The sequence below is a fragment of the Vombatus ursinus genome, unplaced genomic scaffold, assembly GCF_900497805.2.
Source record: "Vombatus ursinus unplaced genomic scaffold, bare-nosed wombat genome assembly UNPS02014181.1, whole genome shotgun sequence".
Lineage (NCBI taxonomy): Eukaryota > Metazoa > Chordata > Mammalia > Diprotodontia > Vombatidae > Vombatus > Vombatus ursinus.
In genome coordinates this window covers 948,288-974,474 of record NW_020953959.1, presented here as the reverse complement: position 1 = coordinate 974,474, position 26,187 = coordinate 948,288, and the positions used below count along the sequence as shown (strand labels likewise).

Here is a 26,187-nt window from a genome sequence, read left to right as displayed (position 1 = left end):
GTAGTAGTAGTAGTAGTAGTAGTAGTAGTAGTAGTAGTAGTAGTAGTAGTAGTAATAGTAGTAGTAGTAACGATGACCTATAGTTCCTCCTAAGTTGTAAGACATCCATCCAGAGCCTCCAAAAAGCAGCCCAATAAGAGAGACCTGGTTTTTCACCATGCCTTTGATGTTGAGTCTGTTTTTTCTCCAATATTCCTTAGACATACCAACAGGCAGCAACATTATTTGGCAGGAAAGCTAGGGAAGGTTGGGTCAGCCCTGTCCAAAATTGCTTTTTTTTCATTTTATTTTATTTTTAATTTAACAGTATATATTACTAGGTGTGAGACCCTGAGCAAGTCACTTCACCCCGTTTGCCTCGGTTTCCCCATCTGTAAAATGAGCTGGAGAAGGAAATGGCAAACCACTCCAGCATTTTTTTGCTAGGAAAACTCCAAAATGGGGTCATGAAGAGTGGGACACACACAACTGAGATGACTGAACAACAACAATAAATTGTCCTCCCTTCCCCAAGCCCAATTTAAAAGAAACAAAGACAAATAAAACCCTTGTAACAAATATGCATGATCAAGCAAACCAGTTTCCCCAGTTGGCCATGTCCAAAAATGTGTATCTCGCCCTGCTCCCTGAGTCCACCACCTCTCTGTTAGGAATTGGGCAACAGGCTTCACCATCCATCCTCTGGAATCATAGTTAATCATTGCATTGGTCAGAGTTCTCAAGATCTTCAAAGTTATTTGTCTTCCCAATTTTGCTACGATGTATTCTCCTGGTTCTGCTTATTTCACTCTGCATGGGTTCATACGAGTCTTCCCAGGTTTCTCTGAATCCGTCCCCTTTGTCATTTCTTACAGCACAATAATATTCCATTACATTCATATAGTTTAATTTGTTCACCATTCTCCAATCAATAGTCACATCTTGGTTACCAGTTCTTTGCTACTATAAAAAGAATTGCTATAAACATCTTCGTACACATGGGTCCTCTTCTTCTTTGATTTCTTCTTTATTTTTTTTTTTTGGTGAGGCAATCAGGGTTAAGTGACTTGCCCAAGGTCACACAGCTAGTAAGTGTCAAGGGTCCGAGGTCACATTTGAACTCAGGTCCTCCTGATTCCAAGGTTGGAGCTCTATCTACTGCACCACTTAGCTGCCCCTTTTGATTTCTTGAGAGTATAAATCTATTAATAGTATTGGGGATGCAGAGTAGGGGGCATTTTCTTTATCCAGGGGATTGGAAGGGATTGGGAAAACCAGGGCTCCTGAGTGATTTCAAGAGCCCTGGTCTCCTCTGTCCCTCTGACTTTTTCTACCTGTAAGTGAAGGCCAACGTTACCCTGGGGGAAAGGAGCGGGTTGGCATGCAGAGGAAGGGCTCTGCTTTAGGAAGAGGCAGGCAAGGATTCTCTTCCTGGAAGAAGAGTATTAAAGAGTTTAAAGGGGCAGCTAAGTGGCACAGTGGATAGAGCACTGGCCCTGAATTCAGTAGGACCTGAGTTCAAATCCGGCCTCAGACACGTAACATTTACTAGCTGTGTGACCCTGGGCAAGTCACTTAACCCCATTGCCTAGCCAAAAAAAAAAAAGAGACCATTCACAGACAGCTCCCTTTTCTCCCCATTCCTCATCTCACGTCTCCCAGATGGCTTCTGTCACTATCTCCATGTTCACCTCATCTCACATGAGATGGTTCTTGTGAAAGCGAACTCCTCTACATACAAAAGTGGTCCATTCTATCCCATTTTCTCCAGAAGACCCTCTATCATCCCTTCTCTCACCTAATCTTCCATCTCTCCCTGTCTATTATTTCCCTACTGTCTAAAAACAAAAACAAAAACATGTCTATGTCTCCCTCGTCCTTAACAACAAAAAAAAAAAGAATTAAAAAAAAATCCTCAGGGCAGCTAGGTAGTGCAATGGATAGAGCACTGGCCCTGAAGTCAGGAGGACCTGAGTTCAGATCTGGCCTCAGACCAAACACTTGACACTCACTAGCTGTGTGACCCTGGGCAAGTCACTTAACCCCACTTGCCTAAAAAAACAACAACAACAACAACAACAAACAAACCTAGAAGGGGGCAAAAAGCATGAGAGAGTCTGCCTTCCAGATGTCTGTGCTCTCCTGTCCTTCAAGGCCCAGCTCCAATCCGTCTTTTCCATGAAACCTTCCCTGATCCGTTCAACTAGAGGTGATGTCTCCCGCCTCTGAGCTCCCAAAACATAGGATCATAGATTTAAATCTGTAAGGACCATCTAGTCCAGTTCCCTTGTTTTACAGAGAAGGAAACTGAGGCCCAGGGATTGGACAACACGCAGTGAATTCTAGAGCTGGAATCTGAACCAGGTCCTTTGATCTCCAATTTGGCTCTCTTTCCATGGCCCCAGACTGCCTCTTTATTCTGAGGTGGGGTAGATGAGAAGGAAGGGCCTTTTGTCCTCGTTGGTGTGGGGAAGGGGACACCAGGAGGCTGGGTGATGGGATTAGCTGGGTTTAAGGGAAGCTAAATGAGCTCCAGAACTCTGGCTTTATCAGGCAGTCTTGGAGTGGGAGGAGGGAGGGCCAGGTCGGGCCTGCCCCGAGCCGTGAGCATCTGCCAGAGCTGACGAGGGCTCAGGGTGATTTTTAGACATACATGGTATTGAGCTGCCCAACAGCCCTGCTCCTGACTCATCCTTCCAGCTGAGAGAGAGGAAAGGCAAGTTACAGACAGACACAGCGCCCTGTGATTGAAGAGCCTCGTTCCCCTCTGCTCTCAGAGCAGCCTTTGCCTTTTGGAAACTCTCTTCGGATTTGGATTTTCGGGTTTTCTCTCCCATGACTTCCTGCCCCTGCTGTGTCTGTTCAAGGAAGGAATTCTAGGGCAGCGGCTGCCGCTGGCTCATTACCAGTGATTCATGATGGGGGCAGCTAGGTGGCATGGTGGATAGAGCACCGGCCCTGGAGTCAGGAAGACCTGAGTTCAAATCCTGTTTCAGATGCGTACTAGCTGTGTGACCCTAGGCAAGTCACTTAGCCCTGACTGCCTCCAAAAAAAAAGAAAAAGATTCATCACAGGGCTTAACCTTCATGGGGTTCATAGCCCTAGAAAAGCATCTTAACAGTAAAATCTGGGTGGGTTCAGAGGCTCTGGTGACTCTTGGGCTGTTGGGGCCAAGGCCATCCTTGTGAAATCTTCTTCATGATCCAAACAGTTAACCATGAATAGGGTAGGGATAGGGATGGGGACTGCACCTGTGATTTCAGTGATCTAGAGAGCTCCCAGATGAAGAAACTCCCTCCACCTAGGCAGGTTGACACCCTCTCTGCAATTTGGAGTCTTAGAGACGCTTAGAGTACTGAGGGGGTATAACGTACGCAGGGTCACGGAGCCAGAATGGGCAAGAGGTGCAACTTGAACCCACGTCTTCCAGGCTTGAGACCAGCTCTAGTGACTACCCCGAGGTGCCTTGACTAACCATTAATAGCTAGAGGATGGTGGTGGTGTTCATAATATAGCGCTCCAAGGTGGGTGAAGCACTTTGGCTACATCAGAAGTTCTTAACCTGGGGTCCACGGATAGATTTCTGGGGATCTAGGAACTTGAATAGGAAAACATGGGGTCTTTATTACAAAATAATTGGCTTCCTTTGTAAATATATATATTTTATCTCAAGCATTTAGCAGCATGATTCTAACGAGTCCATAGACTCGGCCAGAATGTCACCCAAAGTGTCCAAGACACAGAAAATGGGTTAGAAAACCCTGGGCCAGATGAAATCATCTTCGCTGTGCTATCCACCACAGCCAAGGTCATTGACTTGAATGCAGAGTGAATGTGGAAGTGTGTGTGTGTGTGTGTGTGTGTGTGTGTACGCGCCTATGTCTATGTCTGTGTGTCTGTATCTGTGGGTGTCTGTGTGTGTGTGTCTGTATGTGTATCTGTGTGTCTATGTCTGTGTGTGTATGTCTGTGTCTGTGTGTGTCTCTGTGTCTGTATCTGTATGTGTCTCTGTGTGTCTGTCTATCTGTGTGTGTGTCTGTGTATGTGTCTGTGTGTGTGTGTATGTGTCTCTGTGTCTGTGTCTGTGTGTTTGTGTCTATGTCTGTTTGTGTGTGTCTGTGTCTGTGTCTGTGTCTACATTCCAGGGCCAGGTAAAAACATTTTGGATTCATTGCTGTTTGGTCTTTGTGCTTTTCATGATCGCTGCAGCCCCTGCTGCCCTCTATTAGGCAGTTAGGGGGAGAGTGTGTCAGATCTGGAGTTAAGAAGACCCAAATTCAAATCCAGCTTCAGACCATCAATTTCCTCAACTATAAAATGGGGATGATAAGAACACCTACCTTTCAGAGTTGTGAGGATATCCTATGTAAAGCGCTTTGCACATCTCCAAGTGTTCTGTAGAAAGGCAATCCCCCTTGATTCCTATCATTTATTGTCACGAGCACCAGTGGCAAGCTCCCTTAGGACACCCCCTTTTTTCCAGGGGCCTCTCAAGGCTGCAGAACCGAGTTCTCTCCTTTGGGGCTCAGCCCTGGGAGGACCCCGGATGAACCCTAGCTCTGCAGGTCGATTGTGCAGAGGGTGAACTCTGCTGAAACATGACCATTTTCTCCTCATCACTTCCTCCCTTTGACTTGTGGCTTAGGGGGCTGGGGGGCAGTCATGGAATAGGGCAGGACAAGGCAATGGGCTGACCCAGGGGCCAGGATTGAAGCCATACAAGCTTTAAATAGAAACTGCCTCCAGGAAAACATCAGCTATGGTAAAGATGACCCAGGACACCATCGTAGAAACTCCTGGCCCGGAATGGTTATTATTAGCAAGCTTTTCCTTCCACTGAGTGTCAATCTGACTCTGTCATTTCCACCCATTCTGCCCCAGGAGCTATGTAAAACAAACAATTCCCCTTCCATTTGATAGTTCTGGGGCAGGGAAATCAGAGATTTAGAGCAGGATGAGACCTAAGCGGATAGGCAATACAACCTACCTATTTTATAGATGAGCAAACTGAGCCCTGGAAAGGTCAAGTGACTTGTCTCCAGTCCTCCAGGTAGTGACTGTGGTGGTAAGATTAAAGCCCAGGTCCTCTGACTTAGAATTTACTGCACCATGGTACTCTGTGTCTTCCCATAGTTAAAGGTTCTAGGACTTAGGCCAAGGCCCAGGCTGGGGACTCTTTAGGGAAAAGTCTAGCAAGAACCATGTAGGTAAACTTGGGGTTCAAACTTGGGGTTGGGGTTGGCTTGGAAGTGGGATCTTCTTCTGGGGCAACCCTAATGCATTTCTCCTAAAAGGAATATAAACGTAATAGAAGATGGTTGTGTCTCTGCCCTTCGGGACTTCTGGGGCTATGGGACTTACACATCGGGATCAGAGAGGAAGACAAAATGGGGTCCAGTTATGTGTTCATTTGTGTGTGGTGATGAGTGTTATGGGAGTTCTGAGGAGGGTGAGGCAGCGTGGGGTAGGCTTATGTTATGCTGGACTTATGGAAGGGGGTGGGAGAGGTGCTATGTGAGTTGGGTCTTGGAGAATCCATGGGATGTCAATTACCCACTTCTGATGATTCATGCAGGTACAACTCTACTAGAGGTCATGGGGGACACAGAGTGTAGCAGGAAAAGCACTAAAATTACGAGACAGAGGCCCAAGGTTCAAAGCAAGCCAACTTAGTTCTCTGCGGGGAGGGCATTCTAGGCTCGCAAGAGAACAATAATAATAATAATAATAACAGCTAGCATTTATATAGTGCTTTAAGGTTTGCAAAACACTTTACAAATGTTATTTTATCCACCCAACAACCCTGGGAGGTAGGCGCTATTATCTCCATTTTTCAGTTGAAGAAACTGAGGTAGTCAGAGGTTGCATGACTTGCCCAGGGTCACACAGCCAGTAAGTTTACAGCTGGATTTGAACTCATGACTTCCTGACTCTAAATCCAATGCTTTATCCCATGTGTGACCTAGCTGCCTGAAAAAGAAATGTGTATGTGGGGGGGTGGGGAGGGGACACTGGAGGACCTGGGATCCCAAAGGGTTTCGTTTTTAATCTCAGCTATTCCCACCCCAACCCGCAGAATCTCTGTCCCCGGAAGCCTTTCAAATACTTAAAGATAGAAATCATGACTGCCCCTCCCTCCCATCCACCCACCCTGAGTCTTCTCTCCTCCCCTCCAGGTTATCTCCCACCCCCAATTCTTTCTTCTGTTTCTCATAGGGCTTGAAGGCAAGGCCCCTCCCCATCCTGGCTGCCCCCCTCTGGACCTTCTGCGGCTCACCCTCCCAATCCTTTCTAAGCTCCTTTGGGTAGTGTGACTCCAGAGATTTATAGGCTCATAGATTTTGAGCCAGAAGGGACCTTCTCAGCTACTGAATCCAACAGTCTCATTTCCTAAGAATGAGGACAGAGTTCCCAGAGCCTACTTTGGGGGATATTGGATGGTAGTGTTTCTATAACTCACATTTCTGCATCACTTTGGGGTTGCAAAAGGTTTTACAGGAATTTCAACGAGAATATGCCATTCAACCACTGTGCCCGTGTCTCTCTCATGCCCCCATTCTACTCAGGAAACTGAGACCCACCTGGAAAGATTAAACGACTTGGCAGATCCCTCACGAGGAGTAGAAGTAGGATTTGAACTAGGTCTTTTGACACCAAATTGATCCCTTTTGCCCCTCTGTCATGGGCCTCATGCCCTCCTCTGCTCCCCGGAGCATCACTGATGGCCGATTTGTTCTATCTCCAGTGTGTACCTGCTGTTCCTCATGTAGGACCCGGAAAGGTGAGTGGGAGGGACCCAATGTCCCATCCTCTCTGCTGTGTAGTGGCCTGATGGCTGTGACGTTTCTAACCTGAACTTTGGAGCCAGATAACTGGGGGCCCCTTTCAGCTGTGTGGTTCTTGTGTTGTGCTTTGTGGGAGGAAGAGGAATCCTGGTTCTTCCATAGCTCCCCATAGCTATCTCTTTGTGTCTTGAAGAAGGGAGGGGAGATAGTCTTACAGAGAGGCGGCTGCCTGGCTTGTCTAAAATGCCCTGAGGTGGGCATGGGTACTCTGGTAACTCATGGTGGGTTGAGGCTGGAGGAACCAGAGGACTTGGGCTTCTCCAAGTCCTACTGATGCCACAGAGAATGTCCACCAGAGCCCCGTGGGTATTGGAAGTCTGTGGGCTAGAGCCCCAATTTCTCTGTACTTAGAAGGAGCAAGCCCAGAATTTCTCAAAGCCTCCATTCTAAATGGGGTTGGAGAACCCCAAGACCAAGCCTCCTCCTTCTGGGAGGCCCAGTGTAAGTAGTGATCCCCTATCAGCACAGCATCCCAGCAGATGCATCCCAGACCCCAGGGTTATCCTCTCCATCCCCCCCTGCCAGGCCCCAGATGCTCACCACGTGGCTCTAACGGTTTGGAGCATTGAGTTTACCGAACTAATGAGCAGCCTGCCTTCCTCTCCCCTCCCCCATTCCCCTTCCCTCCCCTATTCCCCTCCCCTTCCCTCCCCTCCCCCACTCCCCTCCCTCCACCAGCCCTGCACCACAGCCAGACTCATTGGCATCCTCTAGCTGCTTGAGATGGCTTTGACCGCATGAGAACAGATGGAGGAAAGGGTGGGGCTGGTGACGCTGCCAACCTGAGCAGGGAAGGCTGCAGACGCATAATTCTGGGGCAGGGGCTTTCCAAGGGGAGAGAGACCTCCCTCCTTTCTCTTCAGCCGCTCCTTTCCCACCCCATCCCCCTCGTCCCCCGCCTCTCTCTCCTCCCCCACCGCACCCCAACCCTACTCTCCTTAGTGGTTTAAGAATCTGTGGCATTCCACCTATGGACAAGAAACCGTGGGGCCTGGGTCTTTCAGGTTACTGTGAATAGTTGCTTTCTTAATAGACTTTTTAATGGTTTGATGATTTGTGTGAGTGTACCAAGCTATAAATTTTCAGGAAAATCCTTATGCTTTCTGATCCTCATTAAAATCCTTTCTCCTTAAAAAAACAAACGAACAAAAACAGTCTGTGGCTATGTTTATGGAGTGTGCACCAAGTCTGCATTTCAGGAGAGTCTGGACCTATAACTTCTTCCATGCAAAGAACTCCCCACATGGAAATTCCTTCCACCAATGCAGATCTGGAACTCATCTGTGACTTATAGAGCCTTAGAGAATTTCCTGGGGTCAATGAGAGGAAAAGTGGCTTTCATTCAAGAAGCATTTATTTTGAATATTTATTAATATGTATTTTTACATCTGTTTCATTTCTAAATATACGCCCTTTCCCCTACACAGAGAACTGTCCCTTGTAACAAAAAATAAAAAAGAAAGGGGGAGGGGGAGAAAACAGTTCACTGAAATTAACCAGCCCATTAACTGAGTCTGGTGGTAGATGCAGTGTTCCACACCTCTGGTCCCCCACCTCTGCAAAGAAGAGAAAGGATTATATTTTTATGTCTCTTTACCTAGACAGTTAGGTGGCACCACACATAGAGTGTTGGACTTGGAGTCAGGAAGACCTAAGTTCCAGTCCAGCCTCAGATACTTATCAGCTGTGTGACCCTGGACAGGTCATTTAACCTTTGTCTGCCTCAGTTTCCTTGACTGTGAAATGGAGATAAGACACGCAGGGTAGGGATCAGAAAAACTTAAAGTTGGAGCCAGAAGTGATGGCCAAGGTCTCAGAGGGGTTGGTATGCACAGGAGAGCTGGCAGCCAGAAAAATGAGCAGCTATTTGCAACAGACAGGGTTGACCCAAGCAGAAGAGGATAGGGAGCAAGAGTGCACCATCATTGGGGTCTCCTCCTGCGCCCACTAAAGGGGACTGTCTCTTTTTTTTTTTTGACTAGGCAATGGGGTTAAGTGACTTGCCCAGGGTCACACAACTAGTGAGTGTTATGTGTCTAAGGCTGGATTTGAACTCAGATCCTCCTGACTCCAGGACTAGTGCTCTATCCACTGCGCCACCCAGCTGCCCCTGGACTGTCTCTTTCAACAGGGAAACTGAGAGGGTTTTATTACAATAACAGAGTGGATTGGGTTTGGAGCCTGGACTCCTGGAGCAAACCTTGGTTTTCCATCTTAGCTGATTCACCTTCTTTCCTCCTTCCCTTCCCCTGCTCCATCTCCTTTCCCCTTTCTCTCTTATCTTTTTCCTCTTCTCTCATTCCCCTAGACCAAATGATGTTAATTTTGGAGATTAGGTCTTTAGTTGTCTGTACCCTGATGCACATAGAAATTCCTGAACTCTAGGAGGGTGAGGGTACAAAGGATGGTCAGGAGTGAGGAGTGAAAATGGGGAGAAGGTAGGAGTGAAGTTATAGAGGTGGACAGGTGGGTGGTGAGAGGCTTGAGGGAAGTATCTTTGTTTAGAGCAATGGTGTCAGACTCATAGAGACCTCAGCTACTAAGCTGCACTTAAGGATCACTACTGGCTGCAGATCAACTTAGAAAAGCACAAATTAACATTGTCTACGCTTTATTGTATTTTCATTTATTTTGTTAAATATTTCCCAGTTACATTTTTTAAAATACTATCTTATTTTCCCCCAGTTACATGTAAAAACATTTTTTGACATTGTGGGAGGAGGACCCTATAATAATAAGAAGAAGGACTAGATTCCATGTAGTACTTTAAACTTTACAAAGCACTTTACATCACATATATTATCTCATTTGATCCTGTGAAGTAGGTGCTATTATTATCCCCCTTTTACTGATGAGGAAACTGAAGCTACCGGAGGTTTAAGTGACTTGCCCAGAGTTACACAATTAATAAGTGCTTTGGGCAGGATTTGAACTTAGATCTCTCCAGCACTATCCACTTCAGCTGAGTACCTGCCTTATTATGGGTAGTACCTTTTGGTTAGAGTTTGTCCCTGACTGGAGAGGACAGAGCAGACCTCTTGTATTGATAGGCAAAGTATGCACACAAGCCACCGTCGCAGGGTGGGGGAGGGGGGTTGGCAGGGGAAAGAGCAATGTGTGTGAAGTCACGAGATTTAAGTCCAAATCTCATCTTTGCTATTTACTCTGCCCCCCCCCCCTTTTTTTTTTACCTTGGGCAAGTTCTTTAACCTCTCTTGGCCTCAGTTTTCCCATCTGTAAAATAAGGGGGTCCAATGAGATGACTTTTGGGGTTCCCTCTTTTGCCTCAGTTTCCTCACCTTGCCTATTTTGAATGCTTAGTTTCCTTCAAGGCTCAGCTCGTCTCCCTTCCTGTGGGAAACCTTTCCTGGTCTCCCTGCTCGCTGGGGCTCTCTCTCCCCACCTCAAATCATCTTGTATTTACTTATCTTTATAGGTGTTATATCCCCTGTAGAATGTAAGCCTCTGGAGGGCAGGGACTGACTTTTGTTTTTTTGACATTTAATCCCTAGTGCCTAGCACAATAAACATCTTACACATAGTTGGCACTTAATTAAAGGTGGAATTAAACTTGAATGACCTCTGAGATCTGTTTGAAGGGCTTAAAAAGCCACCCTCCATAACCTGACTCCTTCCCATCTTTCCAGTCTTCTTCTACCTTACTTGCCATCAAGGACTCTAGGATCCAATGACCCTGGCCTCTTCGCTGTTCTTCAAACACAATAGTCCTGACTTAGGGCATTTCCCCTGGCTGTCCCCAGGTCAGGAAAGCTCTCTGCTTACCTCCACCTACTTCCTTCAAGACTCCACCCAGACCTACTTCATTCATGAGGCTTTTCTTGGACCCCTCACTGCTAGCACCTTCCCTCTGAGAAGACCTCCCATTTACCCTGTATGTATCTTGTTTGTGCATAGTCGTTTCTTGTCTCCTCCACTAGATTGTAAGCTCCTGGAGGGCAGGGACTGTTTTTTCTTTTTTCTTTTTTTTAAATATTAAACATTTATTAATTTATTTATTTTTAGTTTTCAACATTCACTTCCACAAGATTTTGAATTCCAAATTTCCTCCCAATCTCATCCCTCCCCCAACCCCAAGACAGCCTAATCTGCCCTCCCTTCTATTACTGCCCCCCCTTCTCTTATACCCTTCCCCTTCTTCCTGTTGGGCAGGATAGATTTCTACACCCCATTGTCTGTATATCTTATTTCCCAGTTGCATATGAAAACAATTTTTAACATTTGTTTTTAAAATTTTGGGTTCCAAATTTTCTCCCCCCCCACAATTGAGAAGGCAAGCAACTCGATACAGGTTATACATGTGTAGTCATGCAAAACACTTCCACAGTAGTCAAATTGTGAAAAACTAACTATATTTCCCTTCATCCTATCCCACCCACCATTTATTCTATTCTCTCTTTTAACCCTGTCCCTCCTCAGAAGTGTTTGACTTTCTTTGTCTCCCTAGTGGTTAGCACAGTGCCTGGTATACAGTAAGTACTTAATAAATGCTTGTTGATGATGGTAATGATGCATATCCCTCTTAGCTCTAAATTCCGTGATGCTCTGTGAGCTCTGTGATACCTTCTATCTCTAACATTTGGTGATTCTGATTCTCTTATTTCAAAAGGTCATGGTAATAGGACCAGCCTGGCATAGCCGGTGGTGGCCTTGGCACCGTGTCTTAGAGTTACAAAAAGTTGTGTCTTAAAGAAATGATCTGTTTTAATGATACAGCTGTCCTGGGTACACCAACTGTAGGGAAACCCTAAAGTTTGCGCTGTTGGAATAAATTGTAACAACAAGTAAAAACCAACTCAGTTACCCATTTTCCAGATCAGTCAGAGAGTCAGCAGGCATCTATTAAGCACTAATATGTTCTAGGCACTGTGTGCTAAGGATACAAAGATGGCAGAAACATGCTCCCTACCCTCAAGAAGAGTACATTCTGATGGGGGATACAACTGGGTACATACGAGAACTATACAGAGCAGGTGAAAGGTCACCTCAGAGGGAAGGCACTAGCGCCTGATTGGAGAGAGTTGGGGGGGGGGAACCTCTTGAAAGATAAGCCTCTCGAAGTACATAGGAGTTAAACTGAATCTTGGAGAGGGAAACCAGGGAAACCAGGAGGCAGAAGTGAGGGGACAAAGCATTCCAGGCATAGAGCACAGCCATTGCAAAGGGTTGGAGATGAGAGATGAGGCATAGTGTTTGAGGACCAATATCTTCTTTCATTTTCCTTTTTCTCCTAACAAGTCCTCTCCCCACCCCATATACAACTTAGAACTAAAATATATGTATTATTTCTTTATGTATTTGTTAAATATAACTCCATTTTCCTTCTCGTCAGTTTAAAAAGCAAGCAATTGGAACTCATTTCTGCATCTAAAAATAGATCAATCAATCCTTCCCCTCAAAAAAAGGAGGGGAGGCTCTTCTATTTATGTGGATTTTACTTAGATGGTTTTTTTCCCCTTGAGTCACAGGCCCACAATAGAAAGAAAGGGAAAAGCTCCCTGATGCTAAAGTGTGTGCGGGTGTGATTTCTTCTAACAGTGTATTCTTTTCTTTTCTCTATGTAAATATCACGGGACTTTGATGTAAGTGTTCTGGATTTGCATGAGTTTCCTTTGACTCACTTACCACTGTGTGTGGCCTGGTTTTTCACTAACTAGTCTTGGATGGATTTGTGTTTGCTGACTTGGGGGGTGGGGGCTGAGTAACCAAGGCGGGGGTGGGGGGGGGGGAGGCTGAGGAGAGCACGCTGCTTCCCTGGGAGCTAATGGGAAGATCTGAAGAGGGAAGATGGGTTTGGGGCCTGTCCCGGATGACATGTTTCCTAACAAGGGTAAAATTGTCCTGAGCCCCTAATAACAGAAGGCACAAAAACAGATATATTTAGGTATAGACAGCAAAATTTTAAATTGATTGGGGGGGACGGGGCAGCCCCTCTGGACTCTGATGCCACTGTCACTAACTCAGGGCTTGGGACTCTAGATTGTATCTCATAATAGTATCATATACACACTTGATTTGTAGGCAAGGGGGCCTGAATTCAAATCCTAGCCTGGCCACTTACTGTGTGACTTTGGGCAAGTCATATCCTCTCTTTAGGCCTCAATTTCTTCATCTGTAAAAGGAAAGGGCTGACCTAAGTGATCTTCCCCCCCTTCTCTCTCTGTCTCTCTCTCTCTCTCTCTCTGTCTCTGTCTCTCTCTCTCTCTCTCCATCTTTCCATCTTCCCTCTCTCCTTTCCTCTTTTTCTCTCTTTTTCTCCCTTTATTTCTTTCTCCTCTGCCTTCTCCCTATCCCTCTTTCTCTCTATCTTTCCATCTTCCCCCTCTCTGTCTTCTCCTCCTCTCCTCCTCCTCCTCCTCCTCCTCCTCCTCCTCCTCCTCTTCTTCTTCTTCTTCTTCTTCTTCTTCTTCTTCTCTCCCCTCCCCCTTTCCATCTTCCCCCTTCCTCCATAGTAAAGTGACTGGACAAAGTTACACCTCTAGTAAGTTGACTGTAAATCACTGTTTCTCCACCCAAATCATCCAGGACAAGGGAAAAATGTCTAAATTCTCTGATTTGGAGGAGGGGGGAAAGTGAGGAGCCAAAGGTCAGTCCAGAGTTGCCAGGACACGCAGCTGGGCAATACCAATACATCTAGACTCTTAGCTGCTCCATCCCTGGCGAGCTCTGAGGCTCGGTTAACACTATTGTGCTCTCGTGCTGCCACCTGTTGACTTTGTCTTGGAAGAGCAACAGGATGCAGCAAGCAGCCAATTGAGAATTGTATCCAAATTCTAAATGTTACCTTCCTTAATAAACGCTTTTTCATTCATTCAGTTGTTTCCCCATGGCTGGTGTTATTACAGTGTAGCAACATCTCTCTTAATAAAGAGGATGTAAGTCCTAACACCACAGCACACTCCAGTGGTAGAGACTCTGCTACACAAAAGGTAGAAATAATATATAGGACGTATAGGAATTTATTATACATTGCTAGTTGTCAGAAAAATGAGGGTGACTACAAAAATATTATTCACAGGATCACAGATTCAGAGATGGAAAGGACCTTAGAGGTGGTCCAATCTAACTTCCCCATTTTACAGATGAGGAAACTGAGGCAAACAGGGTGAAGTGACTTGCCCAGGGTCACACAGCTTTGTAAGTGTCTGAGGCTGCAATGTAAGTGTCTGAGGCTGTATTGAACTCAGGAAGAAGAATCTTCTTGACTCCAGGCCTGAACCTCTCTGCCTATATTTGCCCATATATGACAATAAGTTGGGAGGCCCCAGAGAGATCCCTTTCCTTCCCTGGTCCCTGATTTTTGATGCTCGAACTAGTGTAAAAAAATAGTTTTCATGGAGATACTTATGTCATACAGGACTCAACAGGAGCCCAGGGGGAATGTGCTCGTTAAAATCAATTGGCCAAGCATCAAGGCTGTCAAACAGTAAAAGTATGCGTCATGGCCAAATTGGCTTCATGTGATTTTGAATCTTTGACTCGTATTACAAAGAAGCTTGTCTCCCAGTGAATCGATTAATAGAATGTCAGCTTGCTGAGGGCAGAGGCCATTTGGTTTTTCTCTTTGTATCCTTCCCAGCATCGTCCTTGGCACATAGTAAGACCATTGATTATTAGAGCCTATGATCATTGATTTAGAGCCAGATGGGACCCTCAAATAAGAAAACAGACACTGGCAAGATAAGTCACTGCCTACAATAACATGGGCTGGGGCAGGATTTAAACACAGATGTTCCTTACTCTTAAGTCCCTAGGCAGGAGGCCATATTGCTTCTCTAAATTAATTACCCTAGATGGGACGTGAACCCACAAACTTTGGCTTAGGAGGCCAATACTTTATCCATTTGGCCACTGGAGCTTTTTTCCAGTTAATAAATGCTTGTTGGTTAAGCTTACTGAACTCTAGATTCCGCAGATAATTTGTTCACTGAATACTGTCACTTGGTGAAAACTTCAATTTTTGTTGCAGGGAATATCAATTATATCTGGAAGGAGGAGCCACAGTAATTAAAAAAAAATAAAAGGTCACTCACATCACAAGGAGATATTGGTCACAAAAAAAAAAGATGATGTGATTGTTGAATGGCCCAACACCAACTCATATCACTTCTGGGCAAGTCACTTAATTCAACAAACATTTATTAAGAGCCTACCATGGGCCAGGTGGACAGCTAGGTTGCACAGTGGGTAGAGTGCCACCCCTTCAGTCAGGAGGATCTGAGTTCAAATAAGGCTTTAGACACTTGTTAGATGTGTGATCCTGGGCAAGTCACTCAACCCTGTTTGCCTCAGTTTCTTCATCTGTCAAATGATCTGGAGAAGGAAATGGTGAACCAGTCCAGTGTCTTTGCCAAGAAAACCCCAAATGGGGTCATGAAGAGTCCCACATGACTGAAATGACTCAACAACAAAGAGCACAGGTACTGAGTCCTCAGTTTCCTCGTCTGTAAAGTGAGAGTGAGGGGGGACTCTGCGATTTCCCAGATTCCCTGCTCTGATGACCTCTGACTCTCTGAGGGTCACTTCAAGCTTCTAACCATGCCTGGAGTATTGTGTGGAATGTGTGCTCTAACACCGTGTGGTCTCACTCCTTCTGTGCATGAGGATACTGCCGAGCTGACCTGTCCTCACTGTACTTTGTCTTCCTCTGCGTAGATTTTAAATGGACTCTAAGTGGTTGAGGGAGAGGTGAATGAGGGGGGTGTAAAGTTATGGAAGCTACACCCACACCGGATCAAGGACCCATTGATATTCTCTGACGAGGAGGAGGAGGAGGAGGAGGACCTGTTGGATTATATGTACAAGTTTAAAGCTCCCCGGAAGATGGAGATACCTCTGGAGGTACCTGGTGTGCAGTGTCTCAGTGGGACAGACCACAAGTATCTCGAATGAGTCTCAAGGTCAAGGTTGTAGAATACACTTTGCCCGAGATCCTGTTGTGTTGACTAGGGTCATTTTTATTTTGGACTAGACCAGTGGTTTCCAATGCAGATCAGCATTAGTTGTGCAAGAGAGTTTTGCACAGAGAGGTTAATGACTCATTCAGAGTCTCAGAGTGACTTGCATGGGCTGTTCAGCTAAGGACTGGCCCTGGGGTAGAGGGCAGAAGATCTGCACTTTCTTCCAGGGTCCTACTGAAGGGAGGCATAAGGATAGGGCAAGGGATTGGGTTTGCCAATTGGAGGAAACTCTACCAGAGCAAGGCAGCCCCTTCCTCTCTAATTTAGTGTCTTGGATGGTTGCCTAGAGAGTAAAGAGTGACTGGTCCAGGGTCACCCAGCCAGCATGTGTCAGAGATGTATCTTCTTGGCTTCTAGGCCAACTCTCTGCCTTTCAGAATTTTCCTATGCACTAAGAAATTGAAGAGAGATTGACAGTGGAAAAATTCACAGCTCTTGAGTTCCCCCCTCACTCATACAACCCAACCTAACAAACACCGATTAAGTACTCTAGGTAAGAGGAGACCTTGTTTTAGATAATACCCATTCCCTGGCCCCACAGAGCTTGCAGTCTAGTCAGAATAATAATTGATATTAGTGCTTACCTGTTAACAAAGGGCTTTCCTTCCATACATGAGTAGGACTGTTGATTCAGAGCTTGAAGAGGCCCTATAAATCATATAGATCAACAATTCTCAAACTCTTTGGCCTTGGGCCCCTTAAAAATGATCAAGAACCCCTTTACACTCTTACACTGTTGAGGACCCCAAAAAGCTTTTGTACATGTGGGTTATAATTGTTAATACTGCATTAGAAATTAAAGCTGATAAAATTTTAAAATATTCATTTATTCATTTTAAAATAGTAATAAATTCATTATATGCTAACAAATACAATAGTCTCATGGAATATAACTATATTTTCCAAAACAAAATTTAGGGAGAAAAGTGGCATTGTTTTACATATTTTTTGCAAATCTCTTTAATATCTGGCTAAAGACAGCTGGCATCTCTTAGCTGCTTCTGCTTTCAGTCTGTTGTGATACGTTCTTTTGGTTGAAGTGTAAAAAGAAAATCTGGCCTCACACAGATATGTGGTTGGAAAAGGGAAGAGTATTTTAATAGGCAAATAATGTCATTATTATTATGAAAATAGTGCAAATCCCCTGAAAGAGTCTCAGGTAGTGGGATAGCATTGCTACCTATCTGCTATAGACCAACTTTACTTTGGAGGTAAAGTGACTTGCCTAGGATCACTCAGATAGTACATCACTTATCTAAGGTCACACCTTTAGTAAATGGCAAGACAGACATTTAAACCCAGGACCTCTGACTCCAGACCCTATACCTACCATATGTGTCTCCTTTTATTTGATCCTTACGACAAATCTTGTGAGGAAAGTGCTATAGCTGTCATTATTATTATTTTTTATTAGAAATAACAACAATTATTATTATTTTGATGATGTTCAATCATTTTTCAGTCATGTCTGACTCTTCCTAACCCCATTTGTGGTTTTCTTGGCAAAGATACTGGAGTGGTTTGCCATTTCCTCCTCCAGCTCATTTTACAGATGAGGAAACTGAGGCAAACAGAGTTAAGTGACTTGCCCAGGGTCACACAGCTAGGAAGTGTGTGAGGCCAGATTTGAACTCAGGAAAATGAGTCCTTCTGACTTCAAGCCCAGCACTCTATCCACTGTCTCACCTAGCTTCCTTATTATTATTACTACTACTACTACTACTACTACTACTACTACTACTATTACTATTACTATTATTATTATTATTATTATTAGAAATGAATAAACTTAGACCCAGAGAGCAGGATTACCCAGCTAGTTAAGTGTCTGAGGCCAGATTTGAACTCAGGAAGATGAGTCCTCCTGACTTCAAGCCAGACACTCTATCCACTGTACCACGAACTGCATTATTATTATTATTATTATTATTATTATTGATGAATTAACTTGGACCCAGAGAGTTGAAATGACTTGCCCAGGGTCACCCCCACTGGTTAAGTGTCTGAGTCAGGATTAGAACCCAGGTCCTTTGGCCTCCAAGTTCCATACTCTTGTCTACAGTGAGGCTGGAGCTCAGCGGGGCTGGCTGTGCCCCTGCTTATCTCGCCTTCTTGGGAAGCAGCTTCTGCAGGGAAGCTGGATCAGAGCCCCTGTTAGCTGAAGTAAGCAAGGGAGGGTTTAGGGCTTGTGGATAATGAGAGGCCTTGAAGCATGCACATTTTACTAGGTTTCAAATCTTACATAATTAGCTAAAACAGACCTCATTCTAATTCGCCTAGTGCCGAAGCAATGATTTGTCATGCCTTGTTTGAAAACCTGGGTGGCAGGATGATAGCTTAATAACAAAATTGCCAGATGAGTTTGTCTGCTCTGACTCCCGATGAGCACTGAAAGTAGACGCTGGGATTGGATTTAACACAACTGGTGATTTTGCCCTTTAAAAAGTCCAGGGAGAATGTGTTTTCAGTTAGGTGTCACAAGACCACGGACTCCCCGAGTGGACCTCGTTCTTCCCTTCAGTGAAGGTTAATGCATTAACTGTTCCTGTACGGCTATGCTTTAAAAAAAAAAAAATGACTGGAGGCAGAGTGGGGGGAGGGGGGGTTGAACTGGATCTGTGATTTCATTAGCTAAGGGAAAACATTGCTGAGAATGGGTTTTCTGAAGAGATTTCCCATCCTTGGAGTTGTTCAGGCCAAAGACGAATGGCTACTTTTTTGGAGACAGGTTATTGTTTTTGTTTGGTTTGGTTGGGTTGGTTTTTGAGGGAGGATCCAGACTTGTGATTTTACAATGTGGGAACTCCCAGTATGGAAACTCCTTTTCCCTACCGTGGATCTGCTATTTACCCAGAGTTTTACTAGGGGCTCACATTTCCATAATGCTTTACGGTTCATGTGTAATAGTCCCACTTGGGGAATCTCATCAATGGATATTTATCTAGTACTTTAAATTTTGCAAAGATATTTGTGTGTATACAGATGTGTATATGCACACACATATATGTTGATTTACATGTATGTGTACATATGTATGTTCACATTTGAGCCTCACAGCCACCTCTGTAGATATTTTCCTCATTTTAACGATGAGGAAATTGAGGCTCAAAGAAAAGTGAGGTCACTTGCCTCCAGTCCCACAGCTCATAGATGTCAGAGACAAAGTCTTCATAACCATTCTATCACACTACCTCCCTTGGTAGACAGAAATGTCCACTATCATTCAAGATGAAATCTACTTACACTATCAGACTCGGTAGATGTGTGTTTTGCTAAACCATTTTTTTCTCTCTCATTTGCTACAAGGGATGTCTTGTTGGGTAGGGGAGGGAGGATATATATGGAAATTAAGGTGGTATAGAAACAAAGATATCAATAAAAATGATCCATCATCTGTGAAGCCTGGAAAAGGCACCAGCCCTTACTTCTGAGACCCCCTCTTCTCCCCAGTCACATGCCCTCCCTGCCTCCTCCAGGGGATGTGGCAAAGGTGGGGATTTGGGACAGGGAAGGTTGGCTCAGCAAGCCTCGTGCCTCTGCTCATGCCTTTTATGTCCTCATTGTTGTTCAGTCATGTCCCAGGTGTTCAGTCATGTCGTACTCCTCATGACCCCATTTGGAGTGTTCTTGGCAGAGATACTGGGGTGGTTTGCCATTTTCTTTTCAAACTTACTTTACAGATGAGGAAACTTACACTAACAGTGTTAAGTGACTTGCCCAGAGTCACACAGCTAGTGAATGTTATGTGTCTGAGGTTGGATTTGAACTCAGGTCCTCCTGACTCCAGGGTGGGTGCTCCCAATGCAAATACTTAAATACACACACAAAAAAAGAAGATTGTATGTAAAACCAAAAACTCTTGTTATATGGTTTATTTTAAAAGAAGTTTATATTATAGTTAGGACTTTGGTAATAAAATCATCCAATTTGTTTCTTTCCTACTTCGAATTACTTTTTTCCTTTGTGTATTTCTTATGTCATAATGATGTTCTTTTCTTTTGCATCTGTGATTTCCTATTAACTCACTCTTGCCCCCTCTCCCATGGAGCTCACCCTTGTAACAGATAAGTAGAGTCAAGCTAAACAAATCAGTAAGTTGGCCATGTCTGAAAATGGTTCATTTCCCCCCTATAGTTGATCACCTCTCTGCTGAGGGGAGGCGGCTAATAGCTTCATCAGTCTTTTAAATTCATGAATTGCATTGATCAGGGTTCCTAAGTGTTTCAGACGGAGTAGGGATCGTTTCATTCCTTAGAGTTTGATTTCTGTGCTTGGCACATTAATTAATTAATTAATTAAGCACTTAATAACTGCTTGTTGATTGACTGATTGGTCATTGTGGTTATCAGGTAGGTTGTTCTCCTGGTTCTACTCTTTTGCTCTGTATCTGTTCATACAAGTCTTCCGAAGTTTCTCTGATTTCTTCCTAGTTGTCATTTATTGTTGGTGTTCGTCCTTTGTTCTTACCCCACTTCTTAGGGCATCAGTCGACACTTCCCTGTGGAAAGGAACTTGGTAACTAGTGGCCATGGGGAGAGACCACTTGAAGGCAGGGGAGTCTGGCATTATCTGGTGGTGGAGGTGTGAAGTATACCCCACAGAAAGGACGTGCTTTCTTTCCCCAGGGGCACAGATTCTGTAAGGCAAGATGCCATCCTGGCTATCATGACACTAACCCAAAGGCAAAAATGGAAAAAAAAAAAAAAACAACCAAAATCTGTCTTGTCCTACAACCCCTGGCTTGTGTTTATAGGATAACTTTAGGATAGTGTGGAAGAACTCCACTCATAGGATGAGGGTCCTTCCAGTGAAGCTGGCTTCTCTCCATACTGGCAAGGCTCTCATCGAGAACAGGAGTGTTTCTGTTCTATGGTCATAAACATATCAGGCACTCTTCATTTAATTTGTCTACCTCAGTTTCCTCACCTGTAAAATGAGGATATTAATAGTACCTTCCTCCAGAGTTGTTGTGAGGATCAAGAGAGATAATTGTAAAGCATTTAGCACAGTATCTGGCACATAGTAAATGCTATATAAATGTTAGCTGTTTGTTGTTAAGAGATGAGAGCCATACCTCTGGGCAACATTTCATCAAGGGATTTTGGGGACTTAAAACAATATGGGAGAAGGAAGGGAAGAATTGGCCGATGCATTGATAAATTAGCCCCAGATAGAACCATCACTAAGGCACTGTAAGGTTTAACCACTTTAGCTGAGGAGTTGGCAGAGAACTCTGGGATAGATAACTGATTAAAGGGATGGTTAGAATGCTGGTTTGGCGGGGCAGCTAGGTGGCGCAGTGGATAGAGAACCGTCCCTGAAGTCAGGAGGACCTGAGTTCAAATGCGGCCTCAGACCAAACACTTGATACTTACTAGCTGTGTGACCCTGGGCAAGTCACTTAACCTCAATTGCCTAAAAAAACAAACAAACAAACAAAAAAATAAACAGAATCCTGGTTTGGCAAATGGAAAGGAATGGCTGTATCCATTCAGGAGTATTAACTGCTGTAGGATATTGTATAGCTCCATGCACTAGGAGACTGGTACAACAACTGATAGAGACATCCCTCACAAAAAAGATTATCTCAGTAGGACCCACAGTGGGAGTTCAGAGGGCAGACTCTGGCAATATAAGGATGATGATTAAAAGTACCAATGAGACTTTCCCCAGTGATGGAGAATGTGAAATCATGTTAAGGAGATTAGAGGATAAGGAAATTGGGAAGGTGTGGAAACCAAATCTTCACTTAAAAAAAAAAAAGGTAGGAATTGGTGAGAAATGAAAGAGTTAAGTTTTCACATAAGTAGATAAGAAATCAGCACAGACAGGATAACTTCTCTGTCCAGGGTTGGGGGGAGTGACAACACAATTCTAGGCACACAATGTATGTTAAGGGTGGGGCGTATAAGGAAGATTGTAACCCAGAAGGATTAGGACCGATCCTGATCCAGAAGGGAGGAGTTAGGCAATTACTAACTATAAAGCTTGCTCTGGCTTCTGTACCAGGGCACTCTCCCCTTCAAAGGAGGTGTGCCTGCTTCTCTCAAGAATCAAAAGGATGCATTTCAACCTCTTTAATAAAAAGTCTTTGAGACAAAAAAAAAAAAAAAGAGATAAGAGCCGTCTGCTCTCTGCCTTGGGCAGAGCCCATCTAGGATACTAGATTCCATTCTGGACACCATAGTTTAGAAAGGACACTGATAAGCGGGTCAGCAAACAGGACAGTGAAGGGACTGATTCCTTGCTATATAAGGATCAGTTGAAAGAACTGGGTGGGGGCATAGCCTGGAGAAGTTTTTGAAGTATTTGAAGGCTTTCATGGACAAGAGATGAAATTTGTTGTTTGGACCCCAAAGGGCACAACCAGCAGTAATCATGGTAGAAATTGCCAAGGGGCAGAGCTCTGTTTGCTGTAATGACATACTTTCTGACAATTAGAGCTATCTAAAAGTGGAGTGGCCCAGTCTCCCTGTGGTGGGCTTCTCCTCACAGGTCATCTTGAAGCAGAGAGTAGATGACCACCACTGACTGAGAATATCATAGAAGGCACTGCTAGATCTGCAGGCCGGAAGGTCAGAGTTCAAATCCAGCCTCAGATACTTACTAGCTGTGTGACTCTGGGCAAGTCGCTTAACCACTGTCTGCCTCAGTTTCCCCATCTGTAAATTGGGGGCAAAAACAACACCCACCACCCAGGGTTGTTGTAAGAATCAAGTAAGATATGATATGAAAAGCACTCTGCAAATCTTAAAGTACTATATGAATGCTATCATTATTATTGCTCATTCATAAATTGGACGAGATGATGCGGGATGACCCTTCCAACTCTGAGATTCTATGACTTCTGGCCAAATGCTCCACAAATGTATGTCTCTGCTTCCTACAGAAGTTGAAAGGTAGCTTTAATCCTGTGACTCATGGATGGTGGGTCAGGAACATCCTTCCCTTGGAAATATCATTAATTTTTTATTTTGGAGAAGTTTAGAACTACAATTTCATCAACACAAGGACCTTCCCTGTGTAAAGACTCCCTCCACTGATGCAGTCTAGCCACTTTTAAATCCTGGAGAGTTGCCTGGTGATTTGCCTAGGGCCATATAGCCAGAATGTGTCAGAGATGGAATTAGAACTCGGGACTTCCAAGTTCTGAGGCCAGCTTTCCCTCTGTCTGCTCCTCCATGTTGCATTTCATTCCTTTGATTATTACTCTCGTCTGGATCTTCAGTTTCCTATGTGGAGAGATCTCTTTGGTGTAGAAACTTCCTCCACCTGTATGTAAAGTCATTTAATTGATGACATTTTTTTTTTTTTTTGGTCTTCCCAACAGGCACCGCCTAGGATCCTCCGATCTCGCTTCAGGAAGAAATGTACCTCATCCCCTGCCACTGAAACCATGTGAGTGAGATGAGCCAGCAGCACCGGGATCCACAGCACGCCTCTTCTCTGCCTTAAAGAGCTATTCACTTAATAACATAGAAATCTGGGAGCTGGGTGTGCTTTGAGTGGGCAGCATTGTAGTCATGGCCTTCTCTCTCTCTCTCTCTCTCTCTCTCTCTCTGTGTCTCTCTTCTCTTCTCTTCCTCTTTTTTTAAAATTAATTTTCATGGGAGAAGGGGCTAAGGGTGGGATAACAGGGAATAACCTCTAAGTCCCTAAGGTTGGGAGTATTCACAGCTCAGTAATCATTTACTTGAGAAAAAAGCATCATTGAGGAAGTCATCTCTGCTGTGTTTCTGAAATACAGAAATGTTTGGGGTATAAGTTTGTAATTTATCAGTTGTTTACCTAGTTTTTATTCCCATAAATGCAAATGGTAGTATTTAAAACCAAATATCCTCCCCCCCATAAGAATACTTTGGATCATCATGTATTTTATATTTTATGGTATTTTTGGTTAAAATAAATAGACTTCCAGTGGCCAAAAATGGCTCACAGTTAGTAAAGAGACTGAATGAAAAAAGCAAGTTTGTTTGTTTTTTAAATTAACAAACCCAACAACATGCTTGTTCCTATGTAGAATTTGTAAAAGCTTCCAGGTACAGCTCAGGGGGGTGACTGGCAAGTATTTCACTACATGAGTGAGGACAGAAAAAATAGAGATGGAATGAAGAGAGATCAGGTGGTCCCTCCTCTCTGCAGTTTTTCTTTTCCATTCCCAGTGAGCCTTAGGGTTTCCCAGATGTCCCGCTGAGATGTAACTGTGAGCTGAACACCATGCAATAAGGAAAGTGTGAAAAGAGGCATGGTCTGCGTTGGATTCAGGGCTAGGACCTTGAGAATCATGCTTGATCTGACCACAGGCAGGACCCTTCACCTTGCAAAGCTTCTTGAGGGTGTGACCATGCACCTACCTCGTAGGGATGTCAGATGGACTCCCGGACAGAAGGAGCCTAGCAGATGAGAAACTCTAGGTAACAGTAAGGATTCCCCATCATCTTCCCTGCATTGACTCATGCTGAAACCATTCTCACCAGACAAAGATGGGAGGGGTGAAAAACCTTGTGTCACAACAGCTCACGAAATCAGTATCATGTGAAAAGAAGCTAGAATCATATCTCTTACTTTTAAGAGAGGCTTTCCAATACATCCTAGACATGTTTGCAATTATCTGTGATAACAGGAGCAGGAAAGATTTGGGGAGAGTTCTAGTGGCAAAACTCGGTCCTAGAAAACACGATTTATGTGTGGCTTCCCATTGAATTCTAAATATTGCTCTCATCTGTGCATGGTAGCTTTTAAGACACACTTCCCATGAACTTATGAACTCACCCCATGGGAAAAGAGTCAAGTCCAGACTCACCATATAGAATTGAGAGCCTAATTTTTTTTTTCCTAAAAAGGAGAATCTGGGTTAGATTTCATTTTAGTCTAAGTGTTAGGATAGTGTTTTCATCCCTAGATTAGGAAAGAAGAAGGAGAAGCTATATTGAGTATTTGTGCTTTCGAGATGTGAGTGTTTTCTGCATGCAGTGTTCACAAAGCAGTTAATCAATCCCTTAGCTCTGACTGTGTTGACCCTTCATCTGTCCCGTAGGCTAGAAAACACGTGTTACTACTATGTACCACATAAGACTTGCTGTCAACTGAAATATATAACCAGGCTCTATTAAAGATTGTTCCATTATTAACATAGTTAAGGTGCAGCAGGGGGTCTGGGGGATGGTGAACCAGCTGGATTTCAGCAGGCTCAGAAACTGTCTTCCAGTGTCAGTCCCTTTGGGTCTTTACAAGTGATTTTATAGCATTCTTAAAAACAAAACAAAACAAACAAAATTAAAAACCCACTTCTAAATGAGTTAAGAGAAAACCCTGAGCACTATTGGTTAAAAAAAAAAAAGAGGGCAAAGCATTTTCCCCTTGTCACAATACTTCCACATGTTACTGGAAAGAAAAGTGATTTCCCTCAAATATACCTCAAATGCAGGTTATTAATAGAAACTCTATGGTTTAGAAAGATATTTACCTTTTAGGTAGCAACTAGGAAATATTCAGAATCATTGAATGTGCCCAGAAAAAAACTGAGGAGCCCAGCTTGCATGCTTAAGTTATGCAATTTTTTTCTTTTTGCAAAAAAATCCCCCCCAAAAACAAAACAACAAAAAAAAACTTTAGCAGAAATTAAAATCCTACTGTGAGCGAGCTTTTTTTTTTCCTCACTATTATGCAACAGGAAATTTTGACAAGTAGAAGCTGACAAATTTGCACTCAATTATGCCAAAAAAAATGTTTGAAGAACTCTCAGATATGCTGTATTACTATTCATTCTAGGTAAAAATAAGAAAAGGTGTCCAAGCTGCTGTCTTAATGTAAACTTGACTGTTTCAATTTTCCTTCAAGTGTTAATAAGGGGAGTTGGTTTCTCTCTCAGACATTCACTGTACAACTGAGAAGTTTTCATATCTCTGGCAAAATGTGTATTTATCCAACAAGCTGTATATTTGTGTATAGACTGACATGAAATGTGAATGCTTCCAAATGTACGCTTAGTGCTGTGCTCTGTCCACAAAATAAGACAATGTTTTTAATTTGCTTAATTACAGACACAGGTTGTTTACAAAATGCTAGCTCAAACGTCTGTAATGGTTATGTATTGACTTATATTTTTTCATAGCCCTTGGGCACATGTATTATTTGGTGGGAGTGGGAATGGGGGTGGGTGGGAAAAGGGGCAGTGGTCTAATCCTTATAACATGGGAGAGGCAGATTAGCACAGCTTTCTCCAGGTTTCAACTAAGCCGCCTGCTAGCTTCAGCTGGTCTTTGAAATGTGTGTTTTTACATTGTAAAGCGTCCTTGTCCTTGTGATAGAATGCTGGTCAACCCCAGCCGGGGTTCATACTGGGTTTGCTTCTGAATTAGCTTCAGGTACCCACTGCTCTCTA

At 43.9% G+C, this 26,187-nt stretch overlaps 1 protein-coding gene across 1 annotated transcript in view; it reads left to right on the top strand.

Annotated features, from left to right (window-relative positions):
* Positions 1-25,938, top strand: part of REEP1 (receptor accessory protein 1) — a 138,210-nt gene extending 112,272 nt beyond the window's left edge. Inside the window, exon 7 of the mRNA XM_027860460.1 lies at positions 23,134-25,938. Within this exon, the coding sequence (XP_027716261.1) occupies positions 23,134-23,144 (11 nt within the window). The 3' untranslated portion in view covers positions 23,145-25,938. The remainder of the gene's footprint in view (positions 1-23,133) is intronic.
* The last annotated feature ends 249 nt before the right edge of the window (positions 25,939-26,187 follow it).